General features: G+C 39.0%; 1 protein-coding gene across 6 annotated transcripts in view; it reads right to left on the bottom strand.

Annotated features, from left to right (window-relative positions):
• IFT88 (intraflagellar transport 88) overlaps positions 1–25,583 on the bottom strand; it is a 240,607-nt gene that overhangs the window by 143,077 nt on the left and 71,947 nt on the right. For all 6 annotated transcript variants that reach the window (XM_049867325.1, XM_049867329.1, XM_049867328.1 and 3 more), the window contains 2 exons: positions 13,154–13,385; positions 11,722–11,792 (listed from right to left, as the gene is read on the bottom strand). In XM_049867325.1, coding sequence (XP_049723282.1) covers positions 11,722–11,792; positions 13,154–13,385 — 303 coding nt within the window. The remainder of the gene's footprint in view (positions 1–11,721; positions 11,793–13,153; positions 13,386–25,583) is intronic.

Raw genomic sequence — 25,583 nt, 5'->3', positions numbered from 1 at the left:
TCTTAGTCCCTATTTATTGTTTTAATGTTGTCTTATATAGTAACACCATTGTTATCTTGTTTTGAGGGTTTTTTTTTTAATCTTGCTTTTTTTTTTTTTTATTTCCTGTCTCGGTTGACTTCTGATCGCTCTGCTCAGTGTTCTAGTCTTGGGTTGATACCTGATTATTACTGATTTTCTAACCAAAGAACTCCCTTTAGTATTTCTTGTAGTTTTGGTTTGGTTTTTACAAATTCCCTAAACTTCTGTTTATTTGTAAATGTCCTAATTTCACCTCCATATTTAAGAGACAGTTTTGCTGGATATATGATTCTTAGCAGGCAATTTTTTTCCTTCAATTTTTTAAATATGTCATCCCATTGCCTTCTTGCCTCCATGGTTTCTTCCGAGTAGTCTGAGCTAATTCTTACTGACTCTCCTTTGTAGGTGACTTTTTGTTTATCCCTAGCTGCTCTTAAAATTCTCTCTTATCTTTGGTTTTGGCAAGTTTGATTATGTCTTGGCGACTTTCTTTTAACACCTACCTTATGTGGAGTTCGATGAGCATCTTCGATAGATATCTTCTCATCTTTCATGGTATCAGGGAAGTTTTCTGCCAACAAATCCTCAATAATTCTCTTTGTATTTTCTGTTATCCCTCCCTGTTTTGGCACTCCAATCACTCATGGGTTATTTCTCTTGATGGAGTCCCACATGATTCTTAAGGTTTCTTCACTTTAAAAAAAAAATTATTTTATCTGATTTTTCTTTAAATATATTAGTGTCAAGTGATTTAACTTCAAGTTAAGAAATTCTGGCTTTCTACTTGCTCAATTCTGCTTCTTTGACTTTCTATTGAGTTGTCTACTTCTGCAATTTTATTGTTAATCTTCTGAAATTCTGATTGCTGTCTATGGATTTTTCCAGCTTATTAAATTTTTCACTATGTTCCTGAATAATTTTTCTAATTTCTTCAATTGCTTTATTTGTGTATTCCTTGGCTTGTTCTGCGTATTGCCACATTTCCTTCCTGATGACTTGAAGGGTTCTGTATATTAATCTTCTGTATTCTGTAATTCCAGGAATGCACTTTCATCTAGAAGATCCCTGGATTCTTCGTTTTGAGAGCTTGCTGAGGTGATCATGGTTTGTCTCTTTATGTGGCTTCATATTGATTGTTGTCTCCGACCCATCTATAAGTTATTGTATTAGTTTATGCTTGCTTACTGTGTTGTAGCTGCTTGCTTTGTTTTGTTTTGGTATACCCCTATAGGTTGCTTGAGTGAGCTAGCTTGATTATTTTTGCCTTTGGAGCTCTGACGTCCTGTCCCCAGATGGCTAGAGCTGTTTTCAGGTATATCAATCTACGAGTCCATTCACTTTTCTTATATGAACTCAGCTCAGGTGTCCAGGTAGCTGATCATCAAGTGTGTGGTATAGGCTCTGTCTTACACTCTTAGAGGGGCAGGAGTGATTGGTGTAGGCACCAGTATCTGATTGCAGCAGGGGGTCATGCTCTATACAAGGCAGGGGGCTGAGAGCTGACCCAGGTGTCTCTGAGGAAAGTGTATCCCTGTTCCCTAGAGTGTGCACGTGGGTGGATTCTGCAGACGGACCATGGGCATCCAATGTTTTTGGCTGTAAGGACTGGAAGATACTAGTTATCCTTGGACCCTTGTTGCAGGTGGCTGGGTAACCTGAATGTGGCTACCAGTCCTTAGGCCCCTGATATGGGCAGGTGAGGACCGTTTACTAGGCAATGTTAAAGATCAAACACGCACCTCTCCACCACACAGCTTAAGCCATTGGAATCTGCCAACAAGGGCCTATTCTCCTGAAATAGACCTACACAGGTCCATGAAGAAGGGAAAGGTGCTCAAGGTTCATGGACCATTTTTGCCTGGAAAGGAGCCGCTTCTGTCCTGAGCTCCCCCGGTTAGTGGAGGTGGCAAATTATCTTTTCCCCCAATTGCAATTTTTTCCTTCCCCAAGGCCGGGAGGATGGCCCTGGGTGCTCAACAGGGCATATTTCAGGCCCAGGGAATTGAGCTGCTGAAGCCAGCTTGGGGGTGGGGGACATGGTAAAATATACACATGTACTTAGCTTTTGCCAAGAGTGCCATTCTTCTCAGGTTCCGAAGGTGTGAGCAGGTTGTGTGGCTGGTGCTTCTAACTGAGTAAACTGTAGCTGAATGCTAGTACCAGCCCACCACCGCTGCTCTGGGAATGGTGCCTGAGGGCTCCCCGTGATTCACGTCTAGTAACTCCTCTCTGCTTCTGAATGGTCTCTTCTTCCCCCTGCCCCTCAGTTCGTTTTCTAAGCTTGCCTTTGAGGCTCAGGGCTCCTAGTTTGTCATAAATATACTTGTTTCACTTGTGTTTTGGGGTCTTTGTTGTAAAGAGAGCTCACCGGAAGCGTCTGTCAATTCCAGCATCTTGGCTCCGCCTCCCCCTTTCTTCTTTTTTTGATGTGTGCATCTAGTGCTACAAATTGACCTCTGAGGACTGCCTTTGCTGTGTCCCAAAGGTTTTGGTATGATGTGTTTTCAGTGTCGTTTGATTCCATCTTTGATTTCTTCTGTTACCCAGTGATTTTTAAGCAGGGTGTTATTAAGTTTCTGTGTAACTGATTTTTTTCCTTACTCTTCCTGTTGTTAATTTCTATTTTGATGGCATTGTGGTCAGAGAAGATATTCTGTATTATCTCAATGTTTTGGATTTTGCTGAGGGTTGCTGTGTGGCCTAAGATTTGGTCTATTCTGAAGAATGTTCCATGTGCACTGGAAAAGAATGTGTACTTTGCAGCTGTTGGGTGCAGTGTTCTATATGTCTGTGAGATCAAGTTGGCAGATTGTGCTCTTTAACTCTTCCGTATCTTTGTTGAGTTTCTTTCTAGATGTTCTGTCCTTTACTGTGAGTGTGTGTTGAAGGGTCATTGAGCACGTTTTCATCTGCTTATTGACCATCTGTATATCTCCTCTGGAAAATGTCTATTCAGGCCCTTTGCCCATTTTTTAAATTGAACTGTTTGTCTTTTTGTTAAGTTGTAGGTGTTATTTGTATATTCTAGATACACACCCCTTCTTAGACGTATGATTTTCGTATATTTTCTCCCATTCTGTGTGTTGCTTTTCACTTTCTTGACATCATCTTTAGAAGCACAAAAGTTTAATTTTGATGAAATCCAACTTATGTTCTTCAGACGCTTGTGCTTTTGATGCCATAGGTATCTAAGACGGCTTTGCCCAAATCAAGCTCACAAAGGTTTACTCCTATATTTTCTCCTAGCTCTTACACTTAGGTCTATGATCCATTTTCAGTTAGTTTTTATATACGGCATAAGGGAAGGGTCTCACTTCATTGCTTTTGCATGTGGCTATACAGTTGACCCAGCACAAGTTGATAGTGATTAATTCCAAAAAATCAGCCACCGAGAACACTGTGGAGCATAGTTCTGCTCTGACATATGTGGAGTTGCCCTGAGTCAGAATCAGCTATCCATCCATGCTTCAACATATCCATCCGTGTGAATTTTAGGACCGGCTTGTCGATTTCTGCAAAAAATGCTGGTGGAATTTTGACAGGGGCTGTGCTGTATCCGTAGATCAATATGGGGAGTACTGCCAACTCAACAGTATTAAGTCCTCCAATGCATAAACATGGGATGTCATTCCATTTATTTAGGTTCTTTCATTTCTTTGTTAAATTTATTCCTAATAATTTATATCTGGTGCTATTGTAAATGAAATTGTTTTAATTTCATTTTCAAATTATTTACTGCTAGTGTATAGAAATACACTTGATTATTGTACACTGAGCTTTTACTCTTCAACCCTGCTGAACTTGTTTATTAATTCTAATGGTTTAGTGGGTTCCTTAGTATTTCTATATACTAGATAATGTCACCTGTGAATACAGATTGTTTTACCTTTTCGTTTCCAGTGTGGGTGTCCTTATTTCATTTTCTTGCCTAATTGCCCTAGCTAGAATCTTCAGTACAGTGTCGACAGAAGAGAGAGTGGATATCCTTGTGTTGTTCCTGATGTTAACAGCGAAAGCATTCAGTCTTTTACTGTTAAGTATGATGTTAGCTCTGGGTTTTTTGTAGGTGCTGTTTATCAGACCGAGGAAGTTTCCTTCTATTCCTAGTTTGTTGAGTGTTTTTATTATGAAAAAGTACTATAGTTTGTTAAATGTATTTCTGCTTCTATTGAGATGACTGTGTGTTTTCTCCTTCATTCTAGCAATAAGCTACATTACATAAATTGACTTTGGTATGTTGAGCTAATCTTGCATTTCTGGGTAAATCCCATTTAGTCATGGTGTATAATTATTTTGCTGGATTCAGTGTGACAGATTTACTTGAGGATTTTTCCATCTATATTCATAAAGTGTATCGGCCTGTAGTTTCCTTTTTTTGCATGGTCTTAATTTGGTTTGGATATTAGGATAATACTAGCTTCATAAAATGAAATGGAACATGTTCCCTCTTCTATTTTCTGGAGAAAGTTGTGTAGAATCAATGTTAATTCTTCTTTAAATATTTGCTAGAATTCTCCAGTAAAGTCATCCGAGTCTGGAGATTTCTTTTTTTGGAATTTTTTAATTACAAATTCAATTCCCTTAAGAGTTATAAACCAAACTCACTGCCATCGAGTCAATTCTGACTCATAGTGACCCTCTAAGACACAGTAGTACTGCCTCCACAAGGAGCACCTGGTGGATTCAAACTGCCGACCTTTTGGTTAGCAGCTGAACTCTTAACCACTATACCACCAGGGTTTTCCTTAATAGTTATCCCTTAATACTTATCTATTTCATATTAGGGGAGTTATGGTAGTTCGTGTTTTTTAAGTGGTGCAATTCATCTAAATTGTCAAACTTGTGTGTTGGGCTGTTCTGCAGTACAGGAATATTACATTTTATTGTGTTTCCTAGATATTGCATTTTTTAGAAATTGAAGGTTTGTGGCAACACTGTGTTGAGCAAGTCAGTGTCATTTTTCCAACAGCACGTGCTGACTTCGTATCTCTGTGTCACATTTGGTTAATTCTCATATTTCAAACTTTTGCATTATTATTGTATCTGTTATGGTGATCTGTGATCAGTGATCTTTGATGTTACTACGGTAATTGTTTTTGGATGTCACAAGCCATGCCCATATAGGATGGCAAACTTAATTGATATACGCTGTACTTTTTGACTGCTTTACCGACCAGCCGTTCCCCCATCTCTCTCCCTCTCCTCGCACCTCCCTATTCCCTGAGACACGACAATACTGAAATTAGGCCAACTAATAACTCTACAATGGCCTCTAAATGTTCAAGTGAAAGGAAGAGTCACATGTCTCAAACTTTAAATCAAAAGCTAGAAATGATTAAGTTTAGTGAGGGAGGCATGTCTAAAGCTCGCACAGGCCAAACGCTAGGCCTCTTGCACCAAACAGTTAGCCAAGTTGTGAATGCAAAGGAAAAGGAAACTAAAAGTGCTAATCCAGCAAACATATGAATGATAAGAAAACAAAACAACTTTACTGCCGATATGGAGAAAGTTTTTGTGGTCTGGACAGAAGATCAAACCAGCCACAATGTTCCGTTAAGCCAAAGCCTAATCCAGAGCAAGGCCCTCTCTTCAATTCTCTGAAGGCTGAAGAGAGGTGAGGAAGCTGCAGAAGAAATGTTTGAAGCTAGCAGAAGTTGGTTCATGTTTAAGGAAAGAAGCCATCTCCATAACATAGAAGTGCAAGGTGAAGCAGACATAGAAACTGAAGCAAGTTATCCAGAAGATTCTAGCTAAGATAACTGATGTAGATGGCTACACTAACCAACAGAATTTCAGTGAAGATGAAACAGCCTCGTACTGGATGTATATGCCATCTAGGACTTTCAGAGCTAGAGAGGAGAAGTCAATGCCTGGCTTCAAAGCTTCAAAGGACAAGCTGACTCTCTTGTTAGGGGCTAAGGCGGCTGGTGACTTTAAGTTGATACCAACATTCATTTACTATTCTTAAAATCCTAGGGCCCTTAAGAATTATGCTAAATCTACTCTGCCTATGCTCTATAAATGGAACAACAAAGCCTGGATAACACCACATCTGTTTACAACATGGTTTACTAAATATTTTGAGATCTACTGCTCAGAAAATAAGATTCCTTTCAAAATACTACTGCTCACTGACGATGCACCCGGTCACCCAAGAGCACTGATGGAGACATACAAGGAGATTAACGTTGTTCTCATGCCTGCTAACACAACTTACATCTGCAGCCTGTGGATCAAGGAGTAATTTCAACTTTCAAGTCTTTTTAAGAAATACATTTTGTAAGGCTATAGCTACCATAGATAGTGATTCCTCTAATAGATCTGGGCAAAGTAAACTGAAATCCTTCTGGGAAAGATTCACCAATCTAGATGCCAATAAAAAATTTGTGATTCATGGGAGGAGGTCAAAATATCAACATTAACAGGAGTTTGGAAGAAGTTGATTCCAGTCCTCATGGATGACTTTGAGGGCTTCAAGGCTTCAGTGGAAGAAATAACCGCAGATGTGGTGGAAACAGCAAGAGAACTAGAAGTGGAGCTTGAATATGTAACTGAATTGCTGCAATCTCATGATAAAACTTTAAGAGATGAGGAGTTGCTTCTTATGGATGAGCAAAGAAAGTGGTTTCTTGAGATGGAATCTACACCTGGTGAATATGCTGTAAACATTGTTGAAATGGCAACAAAGGATTTAGAATATTAAATAAACTTAATTGATAAAGCAGCAGCAGGATTTGAGAGGACTAACTCCAATTTTGAAAGAAGTTCTATTATGGGTAAAATGCTATCAAACAGCATCCCATGCTACAGAGAAATCTTTGCTGAAAGGAACAGTCAATTGACATGGCATACTTCTTTGTTGTCTTATTTTAAGAAATTGCTACAGCCACTCCAATCTTCAGCAACCATCACCCTGATCAGTCAGTAGCCATCATCACTGAGGCAAAACCCTGCACCAAGAAAAAGATTAAGACCCACTGAAGGCTCAGATGACGGTTAGCATTTTTTAGCAATGAAGTATTTTTTAACTAAAGTATGTACGTTTTCTTTTTTAGACATAATGCTATCACATGCTTAATAAACTACAGTACAAACATAACTTTTATACGCACTGGGAAACAAAAGAAAATCGTGTGATTTGCTTTACTGCAGTGCTCCGGAACCAAACTTGCAATATCTATAAGACATGCCTGTATTCTCTTATTATCCTTTTGATGTCTGTAGCATCTGCACTGACAGCTCCTGTTTTGTTCCTGATACTGGCGATTTGTGTCCCCTCCCTCTTTTTCAGTTTTGCTAGAGGTTTGTCAGTTTTATTGATCTTTTCAAAGAACCAAGTTTTTGTTTCATTCCTCTATTGTTTTTCCATTTTCAATTTCAATGATTTCTGTTCTCATCTCTGTAATTTCTTTCTTCTGCTTGCATTAAGTTTATTTTGCTCTTCTTTTTCTAGGTCCTTGAGGTGCAAGCTTAGGTTACGGATTTGAGAGTTTCTCTTTTCTATTTTATGCATTTAGCAGTATAAATTTCCCTCTCAACACTCCTTTAGTCGTGTTCCACATTTTCATATGTTTTATTTTCACTCTTACTCAGTTTAATGTTTTTTTCACTTGAGTTTTCGTTTTAGACCCATGCATTATTTAGAAGGATGTTGTTTAGTTTCCAAATAGCTGGGAATTTACCCATTATCTTTGTTATAGATTTCTACTTTGATTCCCTGTGGTGTGGGAACACATTCTGTATTATTTTAATTCCTTTAAATTTATTGAGGCTTATTTCATGGCTGAGGATATGGTCTATCTTGGTATATATTCCAGAGTACTTTAAAAGTATGTGTACCTTGCTGTTGTTGGATATTCTATAAACGCCTATTAGATTCTGTTAGTTATTCAGATATTGCTTAGTTCTTCTATATCCTTGCTGGTTTTCACTCTAGTTGTTCTATCAATTGTTGAGAAAGGGGTGTTGAAGTCTCCAACTGCAATTGTGGATTTGTCCATTTCTTCACTGGGTTACTTGAACATTATTTAGAGTACCATTTTGATTTACTGACAGTGTTCAGTGCTTTTATGTTACTTTATGTATACGCAACTTCTCACAGTCTACTGATATCATCATTTTACAAATGAAGTATATAAATCTTACCTCCCTTTACATCTCTTTTGTTGTTGTTGTTAGGTGCCATAAAGTAGTCTCTGACTTACAGCGACCCCATGTATAACAGAACAAAATGCTGCCTGGTGTCTTAAGCTGGGTTCTCTAGGGGAACAAAACCAGTGAAGTGTATACATATACACATATATAGAGAGAGATTTATTTCAAGGAAATGGCTCACGCAGTTGTAGAGGCTAGCAAGGCCAAAATCCATGGGTCAAGTGTCAGGCTGGAGGCTTCTCCCGACTCGTGGTTGCAGGGGCTGACGAATCCCCAAATCTGCAAGTCAGGTGGCAGTCTGCTGGCTCACATCCCAAGAATCAGCAATCAGATGATGAGAAGTTGGATGCAGGATTACGAGAGAGAGAGAAAGAACTTTGCCAGAACATCCATATATACTGGATGCAGGCCACATTCCCAAGAAAGGTCACAAAATGGAGGATAATTACATAATACTGAGAATCATGGCCTAGCCAAGCTGACACGCAACATTAACCATCATACCTGGTCCTGCAACAGTCTCAAAATCGGTGCTATGTTTGAGCCCATTGTTGCAGCCACTGTGTCAGTCCATCTCGTTGAGGATCTTCTTCTCTTTCACTGATCCTCTACTTTAGCAAGTATAATGTCCTTTTCCAGGTACTGGTCCCTCCTGATAGCATGTCCAAAGTACATAAGATGAAATCTCACTATCCTCTTTTCAAAGGAGCATTCTGGCTGTACTTTAGCCAATACAGGTTTGTTTGTTTTTCTGGCAACCCATAGTATACTCATATTCTTCGCCAACACCATAATTCAATTGTGTCAATTCTTCTTCAGTCTTCCTTTCTCATTGTCCAGCTTTCTCATGCACGTGAGGCAACTGAAAATACCATAGCTTGAGTCAGGCATACTTTAGTCATCAAAATGACATCTTTTCAACACTATAAAAAGGTTTTGCAGCAGATGTGCTCAAGGCAATACATCAGTTGACTCATTGCTTCATTTAACATCTTGACTGCTGCTCCCATGGGCATTTATAGTTGATCTGGATAAAATTAAATTCTTCACACTTCAATATTTTCCACAACATACATTTAGAACCATTTTTTTTTTTTTTTTTGTCTCAGCTGTCAAACATACTTTAGAAAACTCAAGAAGAAAAGGAAAGCTTACTATATCTACACATATTTTTGCTTACTGGTTCTTTCTTCCTCCCTAATGTTCCAAGGTGCCTTCTTTTTCATTTGCTTTCTTTTTATGCTAGGTCTATTGGTAGCAAATTCTCATAGTTTTCCTTCTTCTGAGACTCTCTTCATTTCCCTTTCATACCTGAAGAATTTTCTCCCTGTTGTTCAGACTGGGTAATTTCTATTATCTGTCTTCCGGTTCACTGAATCTTTCTTCTGTCCCTTCCATTCTTCTGTTAAGCTCATCTGCTAAGTTGTTTATTTCAGTTATCGTATTTTTCACTTCTAAAATTTCCAGTTTTCTTTTCTATTTCTTTCCCGAGGCTTTCTATTTTTTCATTTATTTCAAGCATGTTTGTAATGGCTTGCTGAAGCATTTTTTATTACAGGTGCTTTACAATATTTGTTGGTAATTCTAACATTTCTGTCATCTTGCTGTTGGTATCTACTGTCTTTCATTCAGTTTGAGATCCTTCTGGTTCTTGGTATGATGAGCAAGTCTCAATAAAAATTTGGGCATTTGTGCATTATGCTATGAGACTTGGGATGTTACTTAAACCTCCTGATTTAGCTGGTTTTCTCTGTTATCGGTCTAGCAGGGGAAGAGAGGGTACCACCTTACTACTGCCAGTAGAGGTAAATGTTCAGGTTCCCCACTCAGTCTCCTAAGGATTCCCAAGGCGGGAGGCTCATAGTTTCTGCCGGGTGGGGGTGGGAGTTCCTGCTTCCTATGTGGTCTCCACTGATACTACGTTGGAGGTAGCCTTGTTACCAAAGCAATGGTGAACGTTACGACTCTCCACTAGGCCTACTCTGACAATACCCTAGGGGAGAAGAGGACAGGTACCTTACTTTTCAGTGAGATGGAAGTCCAGGCTCCCCACATATTCTCCACTGACACCATCTTGGCTTGGAAGGGGGTGACTCATTACCAGCTATTGGGGATTAAAATTCTGGCTACCTGGTCTTCTCTGATACCACTCTGCAGGGGTCTTGAAGTGTCTCATTATAGTCTACGAGGGTAGAAGTCTAGCCTCCCCACTTGGCCTTGGCTGGCATATTGTTGTTTCTGTGTTAGCTACCGTTGCGTTGGCTCAGACTCATGACAACCCCATGTGTGCAGAGTAGAACTGCTCCATGGGGTTTTCAAGGCTGTGACCTTTTGGAACCAGATTACTAGGCCTGTCTTCCAAGGCACTGGTGGGTTTGAACTGCCAGCCCTTTGGCTAGAAGTCAAGTGCTGAACCATTTGTGCTACGGGAGTAGTTATTATCTAAAAGTTTCCTGTCTTATTAAGCTACTCCTTTCCTGGTCCTTTGGCTACGGAAAGCAGGCTTTTCTTGGGATTTTTTGTTTGTTTGTTTGCACCCATTACTGTTTCCTGATTATCATCTCCTTCAGCTCCAAGTCTGAGATATATGAGAGAACTCACCACCATGTACTCGCCACGTACTCGGTCCCAGCTTCCTTAGCTGGCCAGCATTCTTCTTTCTACCCTTCTTATGTTTGTTTTATACATAACATCCAGTTTTTAATTGTTCTTACAGGAGGAGTACATCTGCTCCATCTGCCCAGAAGCTTCTCTGTTTTATTTTTAATGTTAATCTAATTCCTAGAGATTACAAGACATTATATACTTCTAATATGTTGCTGTTGTGTCAATTCCAACTCATGGTGACCCCGTGTGTGCAGAGTAGAACTGCTCCATAGTGTTTTCAAGGCTGTGATCTTTCGGAAGCCGATCACCAGGCCTGTCTTCAAGGCATCTCTGGGTAAGTTTGAACTGCCAACCTTTTGGCTGGTAGTTGAGCACTTAACCATTTGCGCCACCCAGGAACACCTATAACTCCTAATATACCTGTTGGTATTCAATAAATAGTTAAACTCTCAAACCATACTTGACAGAAACTAGGTTCTATGCTGGAGGAAGGAAGAAATGAAATGAGCAGAAAGGATTCTGTCTCTGAGAGTAGAATTGAGGAAGCAGAAAAAAAGTACATAAAGGTATAATTTCTAAAATATAGGTATATGCAAATAGAGTTCTCATACTGCAATACTGTGACACGTCTTCCTTTCTCTTGGGGATATGTAAACGAAGTTCAAATATTCCAGTATTTCCAAATGAAAAGGAAAAGCAAGTCACACAGAAAAAGAAAGAATCAGTAACAGTAATTGAGGGAATCAGCACAAGAAGTGAGATTATTTTTGAAGTTGAAAAGACAATCCAGTGAAGTACAGAAATGGTGAAACAACAGCAATATTCAAAAAAATATTGAACATAACGAACAAGTTTCATAAGAGATAATCAGAATGCACAGTCAACCCTTTTACAAAAATTAAAACTGCATTAAGTTTTGTTAAATGCCCAAAATATTACCTCTCATGTTCCATTTGCCTTAGATGATCATTTTTTATAGCTTCAATCACTAAGTTAGTATGGGGATCATCCTGGGAAAATAAAATTGGGAAAAAGTGAGTAATTTAGAAGCAAACACTAAGAACTTACATTTCTGATCAACCTCACCACTAACTCATTGTATAAAATCAGGAGTAAATTAATCGTTCTATTTTTCCTTATGTCAAGTAGAACAATTTTTTTTTTTCATATTTCTGATTACCTATCCCATTCTCCATTAAACTAACACAGGTTCTGAGCAGCTGATAAAAAAGGCTGAAAAAACAGAACCAAATATGAGGTGTGGCTGTTAGTATAAATTTGTAACATTACAAATTATAAACTCAAATATAAACATTTTGGTGACCATTAACTGCTTAGTACGATCCATACTTGTACTCCCTATTAAGAGCACTGATGACTTTTTTGCAACACCTATTGTCTCATTATGAAAATAATATATAAAAACAAACAGTTACTGAGCACTTACTATGTTCCAAGTACTTCTGAAGCACTTTAAATGAATTAACTCATTTAATTCTCATAACAATACTATAATGTAGATTATTATTAGTCCCATTTTATATATAAAGAACCTAGGCACATGGAGATTGATTACTGAGTGGTAGAGCCAGGCAGTCTAGGTTCATAGCCTACATACACTCTTCAACCACTATACTAAAATACATATGTAGAAAATCGATTATTAAGTTCAACTATATGAAACTAATGTTATTCTACTATTTTGATCTAGAAAGTCAAATCCATAGTTTGACTAAATATAAAACAGTATGGTAGCTTATCAACAATTTATGTGTAAAAATCTGGAAAATACTTAAAAAGCATTAAGAAGAAAAACAATCTTATTGTCCAGAAACTACAATTTCTATTTTCTTCCAGTTTATGTTCACATGTGGGTGTGTGTCTGTATTTTTTCATGTAACTTTATATAATATTCTCCCAGGTCTTTGAAAATATAACTTTTGACAGCTGAACTATGCTCTGCTCTATGAATAAGGACAAGGAATTGCTTTTTGTTTTTTTTTCATTCTTGGTATGTTTCATACAACATGGTCTAGGTTCCCTCTGCTAAGACATGGACTGAAAAAGGGCCTTGAAAAAAAACCCCAAGGGGGATTCCTTGGTCAAGAAATTACTCTAATGAAGGATTTGTAATCTTATTTTTAATAAGATTGTCTGTTTTTTTTTTTTTTTGGCTGAAATTGTTAAGTTTATTTTAATAATAATCTCCAGCCCAATTTCAATAAAGAGCCCCATTCTAAATGTAAGTAACAAATGAAATACATCAGTCATAAAACATTGATATAGGGCTGGTAAAAACCTAAGAAGTCAACTTTTTCACTTCTGGAAACAGATAACTAAGAGTTGGCTACATAACAGTCTTTATACTCACACTTGGTGAAATGTATTTATCATCTTCATCAATTTCTAAAGGAACAGCAATCAATTTTTGGAATGCCTTCTTCATTTTTTCACGGTCTCCAACAGCAAAATAACTAAGAATTAGGTTGAAGCCTGCCTTCAGATTTGGCGCCATACTCATTATGTGCTCAAACGAATTAATTGCATCTGAATATTGACCAGTTTTGATAAACGTAACTCCAATGTTCTGCATTATTTTAATCCTAAAGGAAAATAAACACAAGACTAGCTTTAAAAGTCTGAACTCTTAAGTGTGGCGTTCAAGGCTTTCCCACAAATAATTTCCTCCTTTTCTTTCCCACGTTACTTCTTTTTTGTTCTGTTAAAAGTTTTATTGAGGTGTAATTTACACAACTAAAATTCACGTGTTGTAAGTGTAAGTGTACGTTTCAATGATTAACACTATATTTACACAGTTGTATAACCATAACGTTATTTTAAATCATTGCCACTTTTTTTTTTTTTAAATGAAACCCTGTATCCATTAGCAGTCATTCTTCATCCCTAGCCCGAAGCAACCACAAATCTAATTTCTGTCTCTATGGATTTGCCTCTTCTAGACATTGTATATAAATGGAATCATACAATATGTGGCCTTTTTTATCTGACTTCTTTCACTCAGCATTATGTTTTCAAGGTTCAGCCATGGTGTAGCATGTATTTGTACTTCACTCCTTTTTTTTATTACTTAACAGTATTCCATAAGATGGATATTATACATTTTGTTTTTCCATTGCCTAGTTGATGGACATTTGGATTGTTTCCACTTCTTGGCTATTACGAATAACACTGTTATGAACTTTATACACAAGCCTTTGTGACATGTTTTCATTTCTCTTAGGTATAAACCTAGGAGTGAAACTGCTCAGTCATAAGGCAAATATGTGTTTAACCTTTTAAGAAACTTCCTATTTCCCAAACTGGCTGTACCATTTTATACCCCTCGGGTATGAGGGCTCCAATTTCTCCAGATCCACACCAACACTTGTTATTGTCTGCCTTTTTCTATTATAGTCATTCTAGTGGATAGGATCTCACTTTATTTCTAACCACTCATCAACATAATCTCTGTTTCAACTAGTTTATTCTCTGATCAGATCATGAACATTGTTATTTCCTTGACTCTTTTCATGCTGCTCCCTTTATCTGGAATGTTATTCCTTCTTTTCCTCTCCCCTTAAGTAATCTATCTCAAGTATACCTCCTTCATAAAGGCTTTCTTGACCATTCTGGTTCTCAATAACTATTTCCTCAACCGAGCTGCTGTAGCACTCATTGTCTCAATTATGAAACACTTAACATATGCTACCTAATATTACTATCTTTTTCTAAAATGCTCAAAATCTTGACCTCAACTGGGTTAAAGGTACCTCAAAGGCATTGTACTCTATAGCTAGGTAATTAAGTGGAGAACAGGCCAAACATGAGTGCCCTCATGCATTCCACTAGTTCACTGCCATTTCCTGAGTCATTCTTATGCAGCCACTATTGACCACCACCACTACAAAACCTCTACCCTCCCATTGCAGAGTGCAGAGATCTGCTTTGGTCCTGGTGCCACCCATGACTCGCCTTATATGCAAGTCTCTCTAATAGACTCCTTTCCTGCCACCCTGGAGTTGCCTGCTTCTTTCTTTGGTCTCTTGGCACCTTCCATTTTTGCTTGCAAGTTTCATGTACTGGTACATGCCTGGACAACTCGCAAGCCAGCCAGAAGACTGGGGAAATGGCGAGTCGGAGTGAAGCCTCCACAGGGAAAATCCTGGGTTGGCCAATGACTTCCATGTGGGAGGTCTGGCCTGTGTTATTCGATGGGTGCAGACCACTGCGTGAATACAGGATGCCCCCAAAATGTCAAGCAGCACAGTATGGTTGTGAGAAAACATGCACCGTAAGTGTGGAAAGGAAGCTAGGAAAGCAATATTGGCCATAGGGTGACTGCTGCTCTGGGTTGTTCAGTTGGCCACCAATGCCCAGTTAGCTGCTGGAGTGCAGATAAGAGCTTTGCAGATAAAAGTTACAGTTAGAAAGGGATGTACAGCAGTCATTCATGGCTATGACCAAAGTACTGAATAGCCTCGTCCACAAACGGAATGAGCAACTAGAAACGCTTACCTAAAGGTTTGTAAAGATGGGGGATTCAAGGGCTAGGGGAACAATCCCCAAGCCACTGCTCAAAGCCCTCTAACAATGGGACCGAAGACAGTTGGAGTAATTAAGACTGAGGATTAAGCGTAGGTCTCTCACCACAAGGGACCAAAGGCCTTAGGTTACAATTAAAGTTCAATGAGGAAATGAATTGTATGTCTTGGGTTTTTAGATATTGCACAGATGACTGTGATCTTTATGACAGCTGGCACAAAAATGAGGAAAGCTTTTGGGTGTGAGGTCACCATCATTGAGACCCCTGCCCAAGCATGACTAGAGGTAAGTCCCTTCAGGGCCCCTAGAAAACCCTATTTTATGCACTGAAGATGCTGACACTTTTGTAAGCTTTTGCCACCAAGTCCTGATGGGAATTGCAGTAGGGAATTGCTCTAGCCATTTTAGTGGAGTACACCGAAACTGTGACATGGGTTATAGCTAACAGCCTGGCCATTCAATCTGGCCACTGACAATCCTCAGACTGACATAAAGCAAGCCCCAATAAGGATGAGACACCTGGACAAAAAAAAAAAAAAAAAATCAGTTCGGCTCCTGATAAGCCTTTTGTTACTTGTGTGGATGGTCACCGGAAAGGACCCTATGCTGAGAGGGGAAAACAACCAATGAGCAGACCACACTTGCCAAGTGACTGCAGAGGCTGAAGCATCCCCTAATCCAGAGCAAAGAGATGTGCAACTGATCACCTCCTGGATTTGAGAGAGAGCTGCTCATGGAAATTCACACACCATGCTAGACTGGGCCTAAATGCATGGATTCCCACTGTCATCAGAAAATGTCTAACAGCATAGAAAGGCTGGCCTGCCTACAAGATCCTGGCCAAGGCTAGAACCTGCCCAGGGGTATATTCCTGGGCCAACAGGCCGGGGTGTTTTCGGAACGTAAATCGTACCACGGCCTCTTATCCTACAGAGGCTTCCACTGGATCTTGAATGAACTCTCCATGCTCTGTATCATCCCTAAGCCATAGAGACAACAGAGCACTTCAATGGACAGGCTTAAACAGCTGATGGGAGGGGACAAAACCGCCCCAGACTGAATGATACATCTCAGGCAAACAGTCTGGAGTCTCCATGCGGCAGTTCCCTCCCTACAAGGACATTTCTTGTTTGTGCCATGTTTGATCAAACTGTCTATTCTATAAAATGTGTTCTTATTGCATACAACTGTTCCTGACAAAAGATCTGAGTTTCCACAGAGGTCACTATCACTACCTCAAGACTAGGGAAGACAGGCTGAGTGGCTATACTTTCACCTCAAGTTCCATGGGAGATAAATGGGGGATGGGAGAGATTGTTAAAGTCTCTTTTTCTTCCCAGATTATCCCACACTGATGGACAGGCCCCTCATCCATGGGCCCCAATGATACACGCTTTGCTACAACTACGAATTAGACCAATTGCTGGTTCTGTCATATGAATCAAGATGACTAGTCATCTCCCCACATTTTTCCAGCTGATCTGTCAACAAAGGGGACACCTTGTGCACTAAGCGAATGTGTAACCTGATGTACTTAAGGAAATCATGTGGTAAATGAATACAGTGGACTCCATTACTCCTGGAGAATATCTTTTTTTTTTTTTTTTTAATTTTGCTTTAAGTCAAAGTTTACAAATCAAGTCTGTCTCTCATACAAAAACTTAGATACACCTTGCTATATACTCCTAGCCGCTCTCCTCCTAATGAGGCAGCACATTTCTCCTCTCCACCCTGAATTCCACGTGTTCATTCAACGAGCTCCTGTCCCCCTCTGCCTTCTCATCTCACCTCCAGACAGGAGCTGCCCACACAGTCTCGTGTGTCTACTCGAGCCAAGAAGCTCACTCCTCACCAGTATCATTTTCTGTTTTATAGTCCAGTCCAATCCTTGTCTGAACAGTTGGCTTCGGGTGTTACGGATTAAATTCCGTTCCCCAAAAATATCTTGTCAACTTGGTTAGGCCATGATTTCCAGTATTCTGTTGTTGTCCTCCATTTTGTGATTGTAATTTTATGTTAAAGAGAATTAGGATGGGATTGTAACACCACCCTTACCAAGGTCACCTCCCTGAACAAAATGTAAAGGGAGTTTCCCTGGGGTGTGGCCTGCACCAACTTTTCTCTCTCCAGAGATAAAAGAAAAGCAAGCAGAGGAAGGGGACCTCATAGGACCAAGAAAGCAGTGCTGGGAGCAGAGCACATCCTTTGGACCTGGGGTCCCTGTGCAGAGAATCTCCTAGTCTGGGGGAAGATGGACGAGAAGGCTGACAGGGAGAGAAAGCCTTCCCCTGGAGCTGACACACTGAATTTGGACTTTCAGCCTACTTTACTATGAGAAAATAAACTTCTCTTTGTTAAGGCCACCCACTTGTGGTATTTCTGTTATAGCAGCACTAGATAACTAAAACATCGGGAAGGGTTCCACTCTTGGGCTAACAGAAGGTCCGGAGACCATGACCTCCAGGGTCCCTCTAGCCTCAGTAAGACGATTAAGTCACAAAGATCAGAATTTGAGGTCTGCATCCCACTTTTCTCCTGCTTCCTCAAGGGTTATCTGTTGTATTCCCTGTCAGGGCAGTCATTGGTTGTAGCCGGGCACTATCTAGTTCTTCCGGTCTCAGGCTGATGTAGTCTCTGGTTTATGCCACCTGTTCTGTCTCTTGGGCTGATATTTACCTTGTATCTTTGGTGTTCTTCATTCTTCTTTGCTCCAGGTGGGTTAAGAACAACAGGTGCATCTCAGATGGCTGCTTGCTAGTGTTTAAGACCCTAGATGCAACTCACCAAAGTGTATGTAGAACTTTCGTTAATACATTTTGTTATGACAACTGACCTAGATGTTCCCTGAAACCATGGTCCCCAGGCCCCATCCCTGCTACTCTAGTTGTATTCAGGTAACTTCTTTGCTTTTGGTTTAGTCCAGCTGTGGTGACCTCTTTTGTACTGTGTACTGTCTTTCCCTTCACCTAAAATAGTTCTTGTCTACTGTCTAATTAGTGAATACCCTCTTCCTCCCTCCCCACCCTTGTAACCATCAATGATTATTTTCTTATCTGTTTAAACTATATCTTGAGTTCTGTAATAGTGATCTCACACAATATTTATCCTCTTGCAACTAATTTCACTTAGCTTAATGCCTTCCGGTTTCCTCCACGTTATATTTCACCCATTCATTACTGTTCTTAATTGTTACCAGTATTCCATTATGTGAATATACCATAATTTATTTATCCATTCACACATTGATGGGCACCTTGGGTGCTTCCATCTTTTTGCTATTATAAACAGTGCCACAATGAATATGAGTGTGCGTATGTCTGTTCGTGTGAAGGCTCTTATTTCTCTAGGATATGTTCCCAGGAGTGGGATTGCTGGATCATATGGTAATTCTATTTCTAGTTTCTTAAAGAAGCACCAAATCAATTTCCAAAGTGTTTGTACCATTTTACATTCCCACCAGCACTGTATAAGTGTTCCAGTCTCTCCTCAACCTCTCCAACATTATTTTGTTTTTTTTGGATTAGACCCAGCCTTGTTTTAGTGAGATGGTATCTCACTGTAGTTTTGATTTGCATTTCTCTAATGGCTAATGATCGTGGGCATTTCCTCATGTATCTGTTAGCTGCCTGAATGTCTTCTTCGGTGAAGTGCCTGTTCATATCCTTTGCCCATATTTTAATTGGGTAATTTGTCTTTTGTTGTTGAGTTTTTGCAGCATCATGTAGATTTTGGAGATCAGACGCTGTCTGGATGTGTCCTAGCCAAAAAAATTACCCAGTCTGTAGGTAATCTTTTTGTTCTTTTCATGAAGTCTTTGGATGAGCAGTGTTTGATTTTTAGGAGCTCCCAGGTATCTAGTTTCTCTTCTGGTGTTTGTGCATTGTTAGTAATATACTATATACTATTCATGCCATGTGTAGGACTCCTAGTGTTGTCCCTGTTTTTTCTTCGATGATCTTTATCATTTTAGATTTTATATTTAGGTCTTTGATCCATTTTGAGTTAATTTTTGGGCATGGTATGATGTATGGGTCTTGTTCCTTTTTTTTTTTTTTTTTCAATGGAGATCCAGTTAGGCCAGCACCATTTGTTACGGAGACTGTCTTTTCCCCACTTAACTGCCTTTGGGCCTTTGTCAAATATCAGCTGCTCATATGTGGATGGGTTTATGTCTGGATTCATAATTCTGTTCCACTGGTCTATGTATCTGTTGTTGTACCACTACCAGGCTGTTTGTTGACTACTGTGGTGGTATAACAGGTTCTAAAATCAGGTAGTGTGAGGCCTCCCACTTTGTTCTTCTTTTTCAGTAATGCTTTACTTATCTGGCACCTCTTTCCCTTCCATGTGAAGTGGGTGGTTTATTTCTCCAACTCATTAAAAAATGTCATTGGAATTTTAATCAGGATTGCCTTGTATTTATACACTGCTTCGGGTAGAACAGATATTTTTACATTATTGAGCCTTCCTATCCATAAGCAAGGTATATTTTTCCACTTATGTAGGTCTCTCTTCGTTTCTTGCAGTAGCGTCTTGTAGTTTTCTTTGTATAAATCTTTTGCATCTCTGGTTAGATTTTTTCCCAAGGTATTTTATCTCTTGGGGGCTACTGTAAATGGTATTGATTTGGTGATTTCCTCTTTGACGTTCTCTTTGTTGGTGAAGAGGAATCCCAACTGATTTTGTATGTTTCTTTTGTATCCTGATACCCTTCTGAACTCTTCTATTAGTTTCAGTAGTTTTCTTGAGGACTAATTAGGATTTTCTGTGTATAAGACCACGTCATCTACAAATAGAGATGGTTTCACCTCTTCCTTACTGATCTGGATGGCCCTTATTTCTTTATCTAGCGTAACTACTCAGGCCAGGACCTCCACAACAATGCTGAGTAAGAGTGGTGGCAATGGGCATCCTTGTCTGATTCCCGTTCTCCAGGGGAATGCTTTCAGACTCTCTCCATTTAGGATGATGTTGGGCATTGGCTTTGTATAAATGCCCTCTATTATGCTGAGGAATTTACCTTCTATTTCTATTTTGCTGAGAGTTTTTACATGAACCGTGTTGAACTTTGTCAAATGCCTTTTCCGAATTGATAAGATCATGTGGTTCTTGTCTTTTGTTTTATCGACATGATGAACTACATTGTTTTTATAATGTTGAATTATCCCTACATAACTGGTATGAGTCCCACTTGGCCATGGTGAATTATTTCTTAGATATCTTGTTGAATTCTATTGGCTAGAAGTTTATGGAAGATTTTTCAATCTATGGTCACGAAGGATATGTCTGTGATTCTTTTTTTTTTGTGGTGTCTTTACCTAGTTTTGGTGTCAGGGATACGCCGGCTTAATAGAATGACTTTGGGTGTATTCGGTCGTTTTTTATGATCTGAAATACCTTTAGAAGTAGTGGTGTTAACTCTTCTCTGAAAGCTGTGTAACAATCTCCAGTGAAGCCGTCCGGACCAGGTTTTTTTTTTTATTGGGAGTTTTAAAATTACCTTTTCAATCTCTTCTTCTGTTATGGGTATATTTACTCGTTCTAGCTCTTTTTGTTACTTTAGGTAGGTAGCGTTGTTTCTAGAACTTCGTTCATTTCTTCTAGGTTTTTTAAATTTGTTGGAGTACAATGATTCCCAGTAATCTCATATGATTTTTTAAAAATAATTTTTATTGTGCTTTAAGTGGAAGTTTAAAAATCCAGTCTCTCACATATAAATTTATACACACCTTACTAGCTACTCCCACTTACAATCCCCCTAATGAGTCAGCCCGCTCCCTCCTCCAGTCTCTCCTTTCGTGACTGTTTTGCCAGTTTCTAACCCCCTCTACCCTCCCATCTCCTCTCTAGACAGGAGATGCCAACATAGTCTCAAGTGTCCACCTGATACAAGTAGCTCACTCCTCATCAACACCTCTCTCCAACCCACTGTCCAGTCCAGACCATGTCTGATGAGTTGTCTTCAGGAATAGTTCCTGTCCTGGGCTAACAGAAGGTTTGGGGACCATGACCGCCGGGTTTCTTCTAGTCTTAGTCAGACCATTAAGTCTGGTCTTTTTATGAGAATTTGGGGTCTGCATCCCACGGTTCTCCTGCTCCTTCAGGGGTTCTCTGTTGTGCTCCCTGTCAGGGCAGTCATCAGTTGCGGCCGGGCACCATCTAGTTCTTCTGGTCTCAGGATGACGTAAGTCTCTAGTTCGTGTGGCCCTTTCTGTCTCTTGGGCTCATAACTACCTTGTGACCTTGGTGTTTTTCATTCTCCTTTGATCCAGGTGGGTTGAGACTCACTGAAGTGTCTTAGATGGCCACTTGTTAGCATTTAAGACCCCAGACGCCACACTTCAAGGTGGGACGCAGAATATTTTAATAGAATTTATTTTGCCAATTTACTTCGATGTCCCCTGAAGCGATAGTCTCCAAACCCCCGCCTTTGCTCTGCTGACCTTTGAAGCATTCAGTTTATTCAGGAAACTTCCTTGCTTTTTGTCCAATCCAGTTGAGCTGACCTTCCCTGAATTGACTGTTGTCTTTCCCTTCACCTAAAGTAGTTCTTATCTACTATCTAATCAGTAAATAGCCCTCTCCCACACTCCCTCCCTCCCGCCATCCTAACCACAAAAGAATGTGTTCTTCTCAGTTTAAACTATTTCTCAAGATCTTATAACAGTGGTCTTATACAATACTTGTTCTTTTGCATCTAATTTCACTCAGCATAATGCCTTCCAGGTACTTCCATGTTATGAAAGGTTTTACAGATTCATCATTGTTCTTTCTCGATGCGTAGCATTCCAGTGTGAATATACCATAATTTATTTATCCATTCATCCGTGGACGGACACCTTGGTTGCTTCCAGCTTTTTGCTATTGTAAACAGAGCTGCACTTAACATGGGTGTAAAGGCTCTTATTTCCCTAGGATATATTCTGAGGAGTGGGATTTCTGGGTTGCATGGTAGTTCTATTTCTAACTTTTTAAGAAAATGCCAGATAGATTTCGAAAGTGGTTGTTCCATTTTACATTCCCACCAGCAGTGTATAAGAGTTCCAATCTCTCCACATCTTATCCAGCATTTATTTTGTGTTTTTTCGATTAATGCCAGCCTTGTTGGAGTGAGATGGAATCTCATCGTAGTTTTAGTTTGCATTTCTCTAATAGCTAATGATCGAGAACATTGTCTCATGTATCTGTTAGCCGCCTGAATATCTTCTTCAGTAAACTGCGTGTTCATATCCTTTGCCCAATTTTTAATTGGGTTGTTTGTCTTTTTTTGGTTGAGTTTTAACAGAAGCATATAGATTTTAGAGATCAGGCACTGGTCGGCGATGTCATGGCTGAAAATTTTTTCCCAATCTGTAGGTGGTCTTTTTACTCTTTTGGTGAAGTCTTTAGATAAGCATAGGTGTATGATTTTTAGGAGCTCCTAGTTGTCTGGTTTCTCTTCGTCATTTTATATAATGTTTTGTATTCTGTTTATGCCTTGTATTGGGGCTCCTAAGGTTGTCCCTATTTTTTTTTCCATGACCTTTATCATTTGAGTCTTTATGTTTAGGTCTTTAATCCATTTGGAGTTAGTTTTTGTGCATGGTGTGAGGTATGGGTCCTGTTTCATTTTTTTGCAAATGGATATCCAGTTATGCCAGCACCATTTCTGAAAAAGACTATCTTTTCACCAATTAACTGACACTGGGCCTTTGTCAAATATCAGCTGCTCATACGTGGATGGGCCTATGTCTGGGTTCTCAATTCTATTCCATTGGTCTACGTGCCTGTTGTTGTACCAGTATCAGGCTGTTTTGACTACTGCGGCTGTATAATAGGTTCTAAAATCAGGTAGACTGAGGCCTCCCACTTTCTTCTTCTTTTTCAGTAATGCTTTACTTATCCAGGGCTTCTTTCCTTCCATATGAAGTTGGTGATTTGCTTCTCCATCACATTAAAAAATGTTCTTGGAATTTGGATTGGAAGTGCATTGTATATATAGATGGCTTTTGGTAGAATAGACATTTTTACTATGTTAAGTCTTCCTATCTGTGAGCAAGGTATGTTTTTCCACTTATGTAGGTCCCTTTTAGTTTCTTGCACTAGTACTTTGTAGTTTTCTTTGTATACGTCTTTTACATCTTTGGTAAGATTTATTCCTAGGTATTTAATCTTCTTGGGGTCTACTGTGAATGATATTGATTTGGTGATTTCCTTTTCGATGTTCTTTTTGTTGATGTAGAGGAATCCAAGTGATTTTTGTATGTTTATCTTATAACCTGAGACTCTGTCAAACTCTTCTATTAGTTTCAGTAGTTTTCTGGAGGATTCCTTAGGGGGTTTCTGTGTATAAGATCATGTCATCTGCAAATAGAGATAATTTTACTCCTTCCTTGCTAATCCAGATGCCCTTTATTTCTTTGTCTAGCCTAATTGCTCTGGCTAAGACCTCCAGCACAATGTTGAATAAGAGTGGCGATAAAGGCATCCTTGTCTAGCTCCCGTTCTCAATCGGAATGCTTTCAGGCTCTCTCCATTTAGAATGATGGTGGCTGTTGGCTTTGTATAAATGCCCTTTATTATGTTGAGGAATTTTCCTTCTATTCCTATTTTGCTCAGAGTTTTTATCATGAATGGGTGTTGAACTTTGTCAAATGCCTTTTCTGTATCAATTAATAAGATCATGTGGTTCTCGTCTTTTATTTTATTTATACGGTGGATTACATTAATAGTTTTTCTAATATTGAACCAACCTTGCATAAAAAAATCCCACTTGGTCTTGGTAGATTATTTTTTGAATATGTTGTTGAATTCTATGGGCTAGTATTTTGTTGAAGATTTTTGCATCTATGTTCATGAGGGATATAGGTCTGTAATCTTCTTTTTTTGTGGTGTCTTTACCTGGTTTGGGGTACCTGGTTTTGGTTTCAGGGATATGGTGGCTTCATAGAATGAGTTAGGTAGTATTCCATTCTTTTATGTGCTTTGAAATACCTTTAGTAGTAGTGGTGTTAACTCTTATCTGAAAGTCCGGTAGAACTCTGCAGTGAAGCCATCCAGGTCAGTACTTTTCTTTGTTCGGAGGTTTTTGATTACGTTTTCAATCTCTTTTTTTGTTATGGTTATTTAGCTGTTCTACTTCTGATTGTGTTAGTTTAGGTACATAGTGTTTTTCTAGGAATTCAAATTTGTTAAGAGTACAATTTTTTGTAATAATCTGATATGATTCTTTTAATTTCAGTTGGGTCTGCTGTGATATGGCCCATCTCATTTCTGATTCAGGTTATTTGTTTCCTTCCTGTATTTCTTTAGTCAGTCTGGCCAATGGTTTATCAATTTTGTTAATTTTTTCAAAGAACCAGCTTTTGACTTTGTTAATTTTTCCAATTGTTTTTCTGTTCTCTAATTCATTTAATTCTGCTCTAATTTTTATTATTTGTTTTCTTCTGGTGCCTGATGGATTCTTTTGTTGCTTGCTTTCTACTTGTTCAAGTTGCAGGGGCAGTTCTGATTTTGGGTCTTTCTTCTTTATGTATGTGTGCATTTATTGATATAAATTGACCTCTGATCACTGCTTTTGCTGTGTCCCAGAGGTTTTGATAGGAAGTGTTTTCATTCTTGTTGCATTCTATGTATTTCTTTATTCCCTCCTTAATGTCTTCTATAACCCAGTCTTTTTTGAGCAGGGTATTGTTCAGTTTCCAACTATGTGATTTCTTTTCCCTGATTTTTCTATTATTGATTTACACTTTTATGGCCTTGTGGTCTGAGAAGATGCTTTGTAATATTTTGATGTTTTGGATTCTGCAAAGGTTCGTTTTATGACCTAATATGTGATCCATTCTAGAGAATGTTCCATGTGCACTAGAAAATAAAGCATAACTTGCAGCTGTTGGGTGGAGAGTTCTGTATAAGTCTACGAGGTCAATTTGGTTGACTTCCGCAATTAGATCTTCCGTGTCTCTATTGAGCTTCTTACTGGTAGTCCTGTCCTTTTCCGAAAGTGGTGCGTTGAAGTCTCCTACTATAATTGTAGAGGTGTCTATCTCACTTTCCAATTCTGTTAAAGTTTGTTTTAGTGTCTTGCAGCCCTGTCACTGGGTGCATAAATATTTAATACGGTTATATCTTCCTCGTAAATTGTCCCTTTAATCATTATGTAGTGTTCTTCTTTATCCCTTGTGGTGGATTTAACTTTAAAGTCTATTTTGTCAGAAATTAATATTGCCACTCCTTCTCTTTTTTGATTGTTGTTTGCTTCATATATATTTTTCCATCCT

Source organism: Elephas maximus, chromosome 23, assembly GCF_024166365.1.
Source record: "Elephas maximus indicus isolate mEleMax1 chromosome 23, mEleMax1 primary haplotype, whole genome shotgun sequence".
Lineage (NCBI taxonomy): Eukaryota > Metazoa > Chordata > Mammalia > Proboscidea > Elephantidae > Elephas > Elephas maximus.
Note: the sequence above shows the minus strand (reverse complement) of the source record. Positions and strands in the feature narration are given on the sequence as shown.